Source organism: Triplophysa rosa, linkage group LG22 (genome assembly GCF_024868665.1).
Source record: "Triplophysa rosa linkage group LG22, Trosa_1v2, whole genome shotgun sequence".
In the NCBI taxonomy this organism is placed as follows: domain Eukaryota; kingdom Metazoa; phylum Chordata; class Actinopteri; order Cypriniformes; family Nemacheilidae; genus Triplophysa; species Triplophysa rosa.
This window is the reverse complement of record NC_079911.1, coordinates 5,381,626-5,394,694: the sequence shown is the minus strand read 5'-3', so window position 1 is coordinate 5,394,694 and position 13,069 is coordinate 5,381,626. Positions and strand designations below refer to the sequence as shown.

The 13,069-nt window shown below is 37.0% G+C and overlaps 1 protein-coding gene across 6 annotated transcripts in view; it reads right to left on the bottom strand.

The window, feature by feature from the left end:
• strbp (spermatid perinuclear RNA binding protein) overlaps positions 1-13,069 on the bottom strand; it is a 117,344-nt gene that overhangs the window by 35,278 nt on the left and 68,997 nt on the right. For all 6 annotated transcript variants that reach the window (XM_057320599.1, XM_057320602.1, XM_057320603.1 and 3 more), the window contains exons 4-6: positions 10,399-10,634; positions 10,074-10,263; positions 3,370-3,514 (exon numbers count right to left, since the gene is read on the bottom strand). In XM_057320599.1, the coding sequence (XP_057176582.1) occupies positions 3,370-3,514; positions 10,074-10,263; positions 10,399-10,634 (571 nt within the window). The remainder of the gene's footprint in view (positions 1-3,369; positions 3,515-10,073; positions 10,264-10,398; positions 10,635-13,069) is intronic.

Here is a 13,069-nt window from a genome sequence, read left to right as displayed (position 1 = left end):
ATGCGTGTCTGTGCCATTTTTATTGAAAATAAATGCCACTAATATTTTGTTACATAATACGTGTACACATTTTTTAAGCATCTCGAGTTGAGGGTCATTTTGTGAGAGGTCAAAATAATTACATTTAGAATCGAAAAAAGATGATGCTGAGAAATAAAGTGTTCTGCCCGGTTGTGACGCCGTGTTAACATTAAAAGTGGCTGTACATGCTAACACCCAGAGCGAATCAGTGCCAGTTTGTGCTTTTGACACTGGAATAATGAAAACATGCTGTGGGTATTGTTATAGACCAGTCACAAGAGAAGAAATCACTCACACCAAACCCTTTTCAGAATATTGCTCTTCGTATCTCCCACCCAAATAACACACAACGCTCATTCTGCAGATTCTCTGCGCTTCTTTCCATCATTTTCATTAAATGAAAGGTTTTTTTTGTAGAAATGCTCATGTTTACATTGTGTCCCAGTGCAGATAAACAAATATAAACACTTCCCCAGGGTAAATTCAGAAAAAAGTGTTTGGTTTTACAGGATATTAATCAGTCCCCACAGGATTTCACAGAGATTTTTGTGATTTCTGCAGCCAAAAATGCATAATTTTGCAGCGGCTTTATTCAAATTGTGCGATAAAAATTGCGGGGGGAGGGGGTTTTACCGAAAAAGTTAAAAATACTAGTTGAATTGGCAAATACGGCTAACGGCTAAAAAAACGTAATGGCTAATGCTAACACCTTCAGCGGAACGAAGGAAAGGAGACCAGAGGCTAGTTTTTTTTAATAGATTGCAATGGATGTTGTTAGCAAATCTATCTCCCTTCTATAGCATCTCTGCTTGACTGTTTGAGCAGGTTTTGACGGAATGCGTGATGTGATGACAATTTAGCAAGTTGCCGCAAATTTTGAGGAGTTTGTTTGATTATGCGTAGAAGATCCGTCACAGTTACCCCACCTTCGAATCACTAACACACACGCATACAGCAAAAACAAACATTAACCTATCGTTTATCACAAATCGAAATGAATTAAGAATTAAAAGAAGACAAATGGTTTAGTGCATTTACAATCTAATCATGAAACTCACACATAAACAGATCTACTAAAAACATGTACAGGCATTTTTGCCTACAGTTTTTATATAACTTTCAGCATAGTATATTACATTTTGGTGTGTATACAGCAATGTGCTATCATGATCATATTGTCGTTTCTTTCATTTATTATGTTTATAAATATTGTATTACTTCCTTCTCTTCTGATTTTAGACTGAAATATGACCTGGACATTGCTGACAGGTTTTCTAGACATTCACTCAATAAATTCACAGTGTTATATGTGTGTGTTTATGAGTCCTGAGATTGAGCCGTTTCTCAACTGGACAGGGCCCTTGACCCGGCCGGGAAATACGAGGTTCTACTGTCACGATCTACAACCTATCCATCCTTATCTCTCTCTCACTCTCATCCCTCACTTCAGGGGCAGCGTTCACATCTGACACGTCTGTTAGATGGATGAGGTGTGCGCTGCTACAACTATCGATTCCTCGAGCCGGATACATTCTTTCATTTTCCACCCCCACAACCACCTTTCTAACACTGCACATGAAAGAGGGCGTGCGAGTAAATGAACGAGAAAATGAGCAAAGCAGGAAAAGAGTGTGTGTGAGAGAAAATGAAGGACCTAAACATACTCCATTCAAAAGAGAGAGAGAACGGGAAAAAAAACAGTGTTCTGCATCGCTGCAGATGTAATTGTTGCACATTTAAAGGTACAGTGCAGATGTTTCTGGCCACAACAGATCACGGGTCACGGCACCAAAAACTTCAAGCCCACCCTGACTTTACTCATTTTTGCTTGGAGTTAAAGTGCCTATGCATCAGCAAAACAAACCGTAAGACCAATTAGACTGCGCAAAGCATTCAGATGGATGTCAGGACATAAAAAGACAGACAGGGAGAGAGAGACTTGAGGACAGGGGGTGAGTTAACTGACAGATGAAAGGAAGAAAACAAAACAGAAAGACTAATGGCTCTTGCGCACACCTGCCACCCCTGCCAGAAACCCACCCATAATGCATTGGGCTGCTCTTATTGCTTAGGATATGTTTTTTTTTTCAATAAGGAGAGTTTATTTGCAGTGCGCGCATTTTACGAAACGTATTTCACTTTATATATCACTATATAAATGTATCATTATTATTATATATATATCATATTATATTTTCATATTTCAAATTCATATTGTGTATAATAAATCAATGCTGATTATCAAAGAAAAAAGGAGGCCTCACTCATTCACATTTAATAAAGCTCTTAGTCTCTAAAATGGCTTATTTTCTGCTGATCTAGTGTGCGGGTGGCAAAAATAAGTTCAAACAAATATTAGTAATAATATTACTTATTTTATCACAAGCTAGTTAAGCAAGCACATAAAAATCCCATTCTACATTGTTGTCAACTGTATATTTAGTTTTATTCATCAAATATAAGAGTAAATGCGGGTTCATATTTGAAGGAGTTTTCTTTTTTATTTCTGTCCACCCTCACAAACCCCCATCTCTATTTCAGCGCCCGCTATATAGAGTTTCATCGGACATGCGCGCTGGGACTGCGGTTAACTTCCAGTCTGTGTTTGGCTAGTGTCTAATAATATAACTATTTATATTTAATTTATGTTAATATTAATTTACATTATTATTTTATTGTATATTAAAATTATTTATATATATTGTATATGTCTCATGTACAGCTGCTTTGTAACAATGAAAATTGTAAAAAGCGCTATATAAATAAAGTTGAGTGGAATTGAGTTGAGTATATTAATTGCATTAAATAACCGATTTGTCCTGTAGAATTTAAAGACACCGTATGGTACATTGACATCTAGTGGTTGAGCTTGGTATCGCAGTCCAAATTCAAAATATTCGAGAGACGAGTTTAGCCAAGTAACGCTTCTTCTCGGTTTCATTTGCTTGTTATCAGAAATAATCTACAGGCAGGTTAACTGCAGCCCACGAACGCACGCATGCGCAGTAACGTTTATTAATGTCGTCAATTTGAAACCATCTACATACTACAATATATTGTAATTAAATATTTGCACACAACACATCCATCTCACTCTCTCACCTCTAGTTTAGATCATAAAGCACCCAAAAGGTCGATTTGTTGCATATTATTTGCTGTATCCCCTTCATTTCACCTTTTTCTATAGTACTGTACAGTATTTTTGCTTTATAGAAGAAAGTAACTTACCATGAGAGTGAATTAACCTATAAGAACTACAGTATTTCTTTACGAAAACTTCTCACGCCAAATAAAGAATTGCTCAAAATTGTGTCCACATTCCCGGCTCACACACGCACAAGCACAAACCTTGTTCATCCGTCTCTTCATCATCTCTCATCTTTGGGGAGGTGAGTGTCACCTTCAGCGTGAATTTGGGTTCTGTCGCCGTGCACACTAAGATGGCCGCCTCAGGGATGCAGCTCTGTACCTCGTATTTCTCCTCTGTCAATTTCTGTTGGGGGTCAAAGATCAAAATGTTAAAAACCGTTCACAAAGTATCGTAAAAATGCATTTATGTATAGACGATGTCATCGGACGCACACGCTGGCCCTAAGTTAGTTTCAGGTCTGCGCTTGGTTATAACATAATAATTAAAATTGTATTACACTAGCTTTTGATTTGCGGAGGTCTACCAGAAGTTGCGTTGCCGCTGAAACCATTATTAATATAAATTAAAACAGAAAATCCACTGGTCACTGCCCTTACAAAAATTGACTATGACTTTATTACTGTTTAATTTACACAGTTTAACCCCAGTTTAGTATATTTGTATATTTGAGTATACAAAAACTACACTTTTATTATAATATAATCATGGCAAATTCAAAATATACATTCATAAATATGCATTATAGTAATTATCAGGCATGTGATCAGACCAGAACAAAAAAGAAGGAAGACTGCACGCACCCTCGACCAACCCCAATCCCCCCCAAAAGTAGTCTTTAATGTTACTAATTAAATGTTACATGATTAAAAACAGGTTTTTGGTTTAGTTTGCCAAAAATAGATCTTTTTCACTTAGCAACACAAAAACAAACTATTATAATTACCCAATTCTGACAGTCAACTAAACAATACTGAATAAAACAGATTGATGCTTTGTGTAAATATCTTATGCCAATAAGACAAATAAGATGGTATTAACAAATGGCACCCCTTGAGTAGCTAATATTAGGCCTACTTTTAATTTTATCGTAATCAGCAATAATTCATCAAACAATAATTGAACACAAAAAGTAAAACATACTATGGCCTCAAGAGACTTCCATACACAGCAACTAGATGGCGCATCTACGTCATTCAGACAGCATTTGTCCGCATTAATCCGCATGTAATAAAAGGTATTTGCAATTGCAAACACTTTATGTTGCAGTTTTTGTTCATTTAAAAGTATGCATTCAGTAGAGACTTCAACGTGTTTAAATTAGACAGTGACTAGATCAGCCATTTGTATAGTTTTAAGCCATTAAATCACGGATTTGCCTATTTTAGTCTCTTAATATACTAGATAATGTTAAGCATATCATATAGACGTCTCAACTTCCAGACTCTGGATTTTATGTATACGTTACAAAACACTGCTCAATTCCCCACTTAATTAAAAATTAAACCACGCGCTTTTTTGAAAGTATCCACTCTCTGGATACATAAAGATTAGAGGTCAACCGATATTGGATTTTGCCGATAACGATAACTAAGGTGGTCAGTACCTACTGATAACGATAAATTACCGATAGTTTTTTTTAATGGTTTATTTTTAAAAATAAAAAAACACACGAAGTAAATTAGCAATGAAGTGCATTACATCAATAAACATGTTGCTTGAACTGCTGGGTGATCCCAGCAAGGTCAAAAAATACGTAAATCCTTATTTATATGGAAAAATCACATCCCTGAATTATGTATATTTAGAAATGGCAGCCCCATGTCACTGTGTGTGTTTATTGTATAACAAAAAAAAACACATTTTGCCCATTTTTTCAATTCAATTAAAATGTATTTATGTCACTTTTTACCATTTTCATGGTTGCAAAGCAACGTTACATGCATTATAAATAACAATATTAGTAATATTAGAAAAATAAATAAAAAAAAGACAGTATATGTTATTAAAACACATGGTATTACGGTTTTTCTCTATTCCGTGTACATTTATGAAATTTAACTGAAATAAATACGATGTTTCCTTTTGTGGTGGCAAGTCAGTAATATGTTTTAAACCATAACTGGGAGAGCTGTGAACCTTTAAAGGCACAGTGTGAAAAAATATGCCCATTTAATGAAGGAACAGGTCTTGTGCAAAACTGCAATATCAAGTATTAGATTTAGATTTTAGATTTAGATTCAATTTTTATTGTCATTGCACATGTACGAAGGTACAAGACAACGAGATGTGACCTCTGCATTTAACCCATCCAGAGAGTAGTGAACACACGTACCCCCGGAGCAGTACGTGCTCTTATTCAAGTAAGACCAAAGAAAATTTGAGTAACCAAATAAAAGGACTTAAGTGTAAAGAAATCGTGTAAAATACATCTCCCATAAAAAGCAAAGAGGCAACAGAATCTAACATTTGAAAGTCATTGTCAACGGTGCAATGAGTACAAATGAGCGGACATTGTCACATGCATTTATAAACCAGATTATGAGGTGGTGGAGAATGTAGACGGCTTGCTTTCATGTTTAATGTAATCTGGTTTGATGTGGGGGAGCTAAGCGTTAACCAGCTCTGTAATCCATTCGATTAATTCCAGCCGGACATTTCCAATCCACTCAGCTCCTTGCATGTAAACCAGAGATCAAATGACCCCGGTGTTCATGCTGTGTGTGTGTGACAGGACAAATTTAAGGAGCACATTTTTTTTTAGAGCACACAAACAGTCACATCATGAGTTTTCACAAAGCTATGGACAGCTAGTTGACCATGAACAGAACATATCATGCATCTCATGGTTTAAGCACATCAGCATAGCGGCAAGCCTGCAATCCACCGACGGATGAGGCGAAGGAATGAATCGACTTTGAAACTCAAACTCTAATTGCTATCGCTCGATCGCTGATGTAACAATGCTGTGACTGATAGACTGAGAGAGAGTGAATGAACGAGAGAGAGAGAGATAAGGACACAGCAGAAAAAGAAAGCAGTCGACTGCCATTCCATTAAGAACTGATCTATCATACGGAGACTCGACCTGCTGGTAACACACTCTTGCTTTAATGGGATTTCTGTCTGGATGTGTGTGTGTGCGTGTGTCTCAGAGTACCGTGGGTCATCGGTGGGCACCCCCTGTCCCCCGGCCTGTCCTGGGTGTCTAATTAGGGAAGCTGGTAGCTGGCAGGTCTAGATTAATTACACATGCTGAATATAAATAGATCGGGTCTTGTTTTGATGTTGCACATTTCTTGGTAGGAAACCTGCAAAATTAAATTTACTTCATTTTGTTTTATAGAAAAAAAACACTGCATCCCTAATGGGTCCAATTTCCTACTGCTGCTCTAATCCAAAAATCACATTACCGGTTAACAAAAATACTGTAGCATCAGGATACAGTATTACTGCTAATGTCTTTGGCGATGTGTATAGTTTAATTGGATTGTTTTATGTATTACTATAGGGCTGAGGTGTTGTTAGCCTCTGTTGAGAGGCTTCAGCATTCTCATTAGGGGTGCCACAATACTCCATATAATATTGAACCGTTCGGTACGACCTCCACGGTTCAATACGTGTAAGTGAATTGCGGTTTTGCGTTTATTTCGTGGGCTCAATTTCACTCTGAACTGGCTCTGTACGTGTTTGTCTGTATCTAATAGCGAGCGGTGGTTGGGCGGTGAAGCGAGACTGCAACACGAGAAGCAATGTGCTGTTGAGTATAATGCTGACGAACAGACGCGGTCTGACTTTATTGTATGCCCGTTGTACTAAAGTGATAATCTCCAAATTTGGCACATCAAGAATGTATTTTTACACTGCATACGAAAGCAGCATGCTCGCGTTGCTCTCACCCAGCACATGCAGAAAGAGCGTCTAACAGCACCATGCCAAAGTCCGTTTGAAATGAAAGTCATGCCACTCGGCGGCCTTTCGGACAGCTATTTACATCATAGCAAGAGCGCTTCCAGGCAGCAATTTATTGAAATCGCAGTGGCACACCTTGTAAATATATTATCTTTGGCCTTTCCCATTGAGCGTTGGTGTTTGCATTGTTACGCGCACCGCACGTTTATTTCCATTGCAGAAATCGCAAGTTTTGCATTACGTTATTTTAAATACTCTGCACTGATGTGCAAAACCTCTTCAAGAAGCTTATTTGACTGGCATGTTGATGAACAGTAAACCAAAAACTGCTGTGAGCCAGGAATTTGTAGAAGTTGATTTTTGCTTAAAGATAATAAAATAAGTTAAATAAAGAGAATTTCAGTAAAATAGGTTTGACTTTTTACTGTTCCTGTGACATAGAACAATGAAAAAACACTTTAATGTGCCAAGCTATCAGAAGCGAACCGAAAGCCGTGGGTGAAAAACTGAGGTTCGTATTGAACTGTGGGTTAACTGCATTGTTGCATCCCTAATTCTCATCGCACATTTCAGACACCCTAAAATATCATATAAATGAACTCTTTTCAAAATCTGTGACTGTGTGAATTCCCATTACATTTGCAATGTAAAAAGCTGTGGTGCTTGATTTTATATTATTTTCCTCTGAAACACCCCCTTAGCAGTCATTAAAAATCTTTAAAATGTGTTAAAGTATTATCTTTCCTTCTAGTCAGTGAACTTGAACAAAGGCACCACATAGGCAGCCATGTTCAGCATCATTCATTTCAACCACCAGTAAAGCCAAATCACAAAATGAAATGTTATCAAATAGTGTTACTGATGCAAATCTAGAAATATGAGCAATTTTGATTTTTATTAAAAAAAGCTCACCCAAGAATCATTCTGTATTGATTCCAAATACTTGTATTGTTATATATGCTCAATAAACATTACCAGTCAAAAGTTCGGAAACATTGACTCGTTGTTTTAGATTTTTCCCACATTTTAGAATAAGAGTAAACTAATCAAAATCATAAAATAGCACAATAGGCCTGTGGCAAGGCAGCGGGAGAGAGAGTGAGGAGACGAGCGGCGCTCGCACAAATAATGAACACCTGTGCCTTATTCCAGTAACTGGCGTGGAGAGGCTTAAAAGCAGCGACAGTCTGGGAGAGAGACCGGAGCTGACGGCTGGATGCGAGAGACTCTGGGCGAGTGAGCGGAGAACTTTGAGCGAGAGGCTCTGGCCAAGAGAGACTGTTCACCCACGGTAGTGGGAGTGTTTGATTTAGGCGCGTACAGCGCTTGTGTAAACTATTTGTAATAAAAGTTTGTAGTCGTCAGCTCTACCCTGATTCCAGCCTCTTCCTTCCTGTTCCCTTGAAGTCTTGTTACAAGGCCCTTTTCACATGACGTCACACATCTTCCGTTCTGCCGCGAAGCAGTGTATCGTTACTTCCGCTAGCGCCTCAGAATGGAGTTTACCAAGTCCCTTGCACAGCTGCCACAAATACGGCTAGATGATGTACGTCTTGCAGACCAATTTTCACTTACGACAACATCAACACTAGAATAAAGGATACAAATTCTTCGTTGAACAGTACCTGTTTGATTATGAAGGTAAGTGTTTCGTTTTCTTTTTGTGTTAGCGAAGGTGCTAGGATAAGTACTTGAATAAGTGTTCTGTCAGTTTTTTTTCAATGTTGTCAAATTCCAGTGCGACGGCAAACGGAAGTTCTTCTTCTTGTTTGTTGCAAGAGGGATGTTATGATACACTGCTTTACGAGAAGGCGGAAGTTAAGTGACGTCATTGTGAAAAGGGCCTATTGTAACTAAGCGAATTATCTTGTGACTAAAAGCATCCAATCCATTTTAACATCTTTAAAGTTGTCATCCTCATCGTACACTCGTGTTCATTACTTTTTTATTATTACACGGCTCGTTGGAATGCTTGATTCTGATTGGCCAGTCGCGACATTTGCAGGTTCGTTATTCCCAGATAACAACCTCTCAAAAATCATTTTGACTTTTTTTTTGACAACTTAAATATAAATATCTTTTAACAACATATATGACATTATATTTACAAATGATTAAACCAAATTGGCTGTTTATGACATTTGAACGTCGTTTCGTACCTTAAAACCGTAAGTAAACTGCTTTTCCTTGCATTCTGTAAAAATGAGCTCAAAAATATTTCTAATTCACATTTCATGTCCAGTTTTTTTCTCATGTGGCAAGTAGCCGTGTAATAAGCGGGATAATGTACACGTACGCTTCACGTCGGGTCCTGATCACACTGACGGGGCTTATTTCTGCGATAACAACCGGCTGCCAGTACATTATCCCTCACTTAATCACTTGGTGCAAGTAATCCATTTCAAAAATATATATTTTAGTTTTCTAATGCAAGAAATGTATTTGATTTTAAGCTCAAGAGAATTTTGTCAAGTGTGACTAAACGTTTGACAGCTACAGTACTTTTGGCATTATTATTGTGACCCCCATCACACTCAAAAACACTATAATGGAGTATTCTCATAACGCAGTGCGTCAGTTTTAGTACACAAGACAGTAGGTAACAAATTACAAAGAAAAATATCCAACTTGTCCAAATGTGGTTAATCTGTTGCTTCATTTGAGTATATAATTACAGTCATTTCAGACTTGTTTCAGCTGGAAATCAAGATTTATTCAAAGCTCCATCTGATTTATTTCACTGAAGCATTCGTCACTTTGATTCACATCGATTACTGTGCGATTCATTAAAGGAACCAGCTCATAAAACTGATTCATGACCCAGAATACAGCCCTCACACTGTATGATTGCTTTTGCATCCAGCGAAGACAAAACCCAGATAAATCTGCTGTTATTCTACGGTATGCTGTGCTTTTAAATCATCACACTCAGTTACAACTTTCAAAACTGTGTGCAATTTGTCATAGCTCGTGTGGGCAGGTGTGCAGTTACCTCGATCTGCAGCGGCAGGTTGTCACAGACGGTACGCAGCAGTGTCTCGGTGGGTTTCTCTCGGCACATGAGCACCAGCTCCAGGTCCATGTCGCCTTTAATCAGGAGCCCTTTGGCCACCAGACCGATTCTCATCACTCCACATAAAACCACCCCACCGGTGGGTCCGTTACTACAGCTGCTGCCCTCGCTGAGACACCGATAACACGAAACGCGATCAACGCACACACAATCTTGGTCACTAAAACATTTCATATAACATTAACGACACAACTTTTTTGTAAAAATCCGTACATATTTCCCATCATGCACCGGGAATACTCACTTTGTGCTGCCTTCTGGCGATTCGTCAGCGCTGGTCTCAGTCTCCTCCTCCTGCGTGCTGGATGAATTTGATTGGCTGGTTTGAGAGTGGTCCAACAAATCAGATACGTGTTTAAGGGCGCACTCCACTGTGGAGACGAGGCTCTGTACCGCTTCCAGCTCCTCAGAGGAGGGGTAGATGGTGGAGTGCTTGGCCATGACGTGACGGTCATCGTTCCCGAACGACCGGATGGACCTCTGACGGACAGAAAAGATTCATCAGAATTTGAACGAGTGGATGCATCATATTAAGAAGCTTCTTTAAATGTGTAGTAACGATATCTTCCATCTTCTGAAGGGCAAATCCCATGCTGAAAATCAGGGTTCTAATGTGCAAAAGTATTCTTTCTAATAGAAGAACCAGTCAAACTGTATATAGCTCGGAAAAAAATGTGCACAGATGCTGTAATACAGTGTCAACAACTTCTCAAGATCACCTTGGCAGACTTCTTTAATTTACCTTTCAGGTAAAGTGTGTGTGTGGGTAGTACAAGGTCGGAGGGGCATTCAGCAGCAGATTAAACTTTAATCAATCAAACTCACATCTGCTTAACCTGATGGCAAAAACAAACGTCTGCACATCACAGACCTCACATAAACCAATGCATGTCCAAAGCCGTATGTTACTCTCGCTGTCTCTCCACTTCCATCTCTCATCATGCACCATCTATCACTGTCAGTCAATCTCTCCTGTGATCCGCTTTTTGACAAAATTATTTAAAAAGTGGTCAATATTCTGCATGTTACAGTAAGTATACCGTTTGTATCAAATTCCATTTAACATTTGGCAACTTAATATCTCAACAAAAAGAAAAATGTTTGATCACAACATTGTGCAAAATGCAACATACCAAATTATTACCACTATTTTAAATAATGCATAAACGCGAATTGCCTTTAACCTATAGGAAACAACATTATACGGGTCATTCTCACAAAACCACAGAAACATCACGGCAGTCATCTTTTTATTATGAAACATATAATTCGGTAGAACAAAAAAAAAGATATTATACAAAATAATTGTGTTAGAAAAGCACAATTTTAACAAAAATGAATTATTTACGTATTTGTATTGCTTTTGTTGAAATTCTCATTGCCGCAATGTGTCCCTATTTGTCTGAGAGCATATGTTGTAAATTAAACAGAGTAAAATTAAAATGTTTTAAAAAACAATTTTAGATATTCTCAAAGACCGAATATTCATGTATAATAAAAATAAAGAAATTGAGGAAAAAAGAAGAGTAACTAGGCATGGGCCAGTATGAGACTTTCACGGTATGGTAACCTTTAGCAAAATTTGTAATTGTAACACTAAAATGTGTTATTTTCAAATGTCTGCGTATACAAACAACACAACTGGACACAAATACATTTTATTTTTAACCGACATTCTTCATAGAACATATATGTCAGGTAAAAAATAAAGCCTTAAAATGATAATATTCTTATTTCTCATAGCCTATATATTAGGCCTAAACATAAAATATTGCATAACATTACGTAATTATTTATTTTTGTGTAAACATAGCTCATATCTTAGAAACGGTATCACAGAACATTTTTGAGGTTTTGAAACATTGACTCTTTCAAACCTCGGTATACCTTAAAAACGGTATTCGGCCCATGCCTATCCGTAACATTTTCAAAGGACTGTTTACAAACAGACTCGCACAAAAATATTTATATAAAGTTTGATTTTATTTTCTAAGAAACATATGAAGAGTGTGGTTCCAAAATAAGATAACTCTGTTTTTAAAATAAAAATCATGTTTTTTTATTGTGCATTCCAATTAATATCAATCAAATTGCAGTTGGTTTGTTTTAATTTAAGCTACATTACTAAAAAAAAACAGCTAACTAACACAATAAAACACAATAAAAACATGATAACAATAAAAAACATGATTTTTTAAAAATAAATGAAAACGGAGTTATCTCATTTTGGAACCAAACTCTTCATATCTTACTTACACTATATTTTTCTAGTTGAAAACTTAATATTCTCTTGTCACGCTGTATACAAGATTTTTCTTTTGTCATTCCCGATACAGCTATTTTTTCGCTTTTAAAAAATGTATGTATCATTTTCTATAAAAATATACTCCATTAATGTCTTATTATATAGGATTACTCAAAATTTCATTAGGCATCATGGGTTTGTGCTATGGCAGGGGTCTTCAACTACTTTTCTTTGAGGGCCAGATTCCAAAAGTATAAATAAGGATGCAGGCCAGTTTTTTACCATATCCTCATTTCTTCTGTTATTTTGTATTTCTGTTATTTATTGCGTTTTGTTCCTTTTATACTGTTTTTGTTGCTGTTACTTATAGACCATATATTAAAATTGCATCCAGTATTTGTGCCTTTTCATGATATTAAATTAAAAGGGATATTGTCTTTTTAATTGCATTTTATATTCCTTAATGTGTTGCTTTACCCAAAAATTGCTACTAATTTACCCCCACAGTCCTCCGTACATCCAAGATGTGGGTGGCATTGTTTTTTCAAGAAGATATTTATGAAGATATTTGGTTAAATTAATTAAAGTTAAATCAATAAAAGTAAAAAATGCAAATACATTCAACACAAAAGTAATCCCTGCCCCTTGTGACGTTAAATAAGCGTCTTAT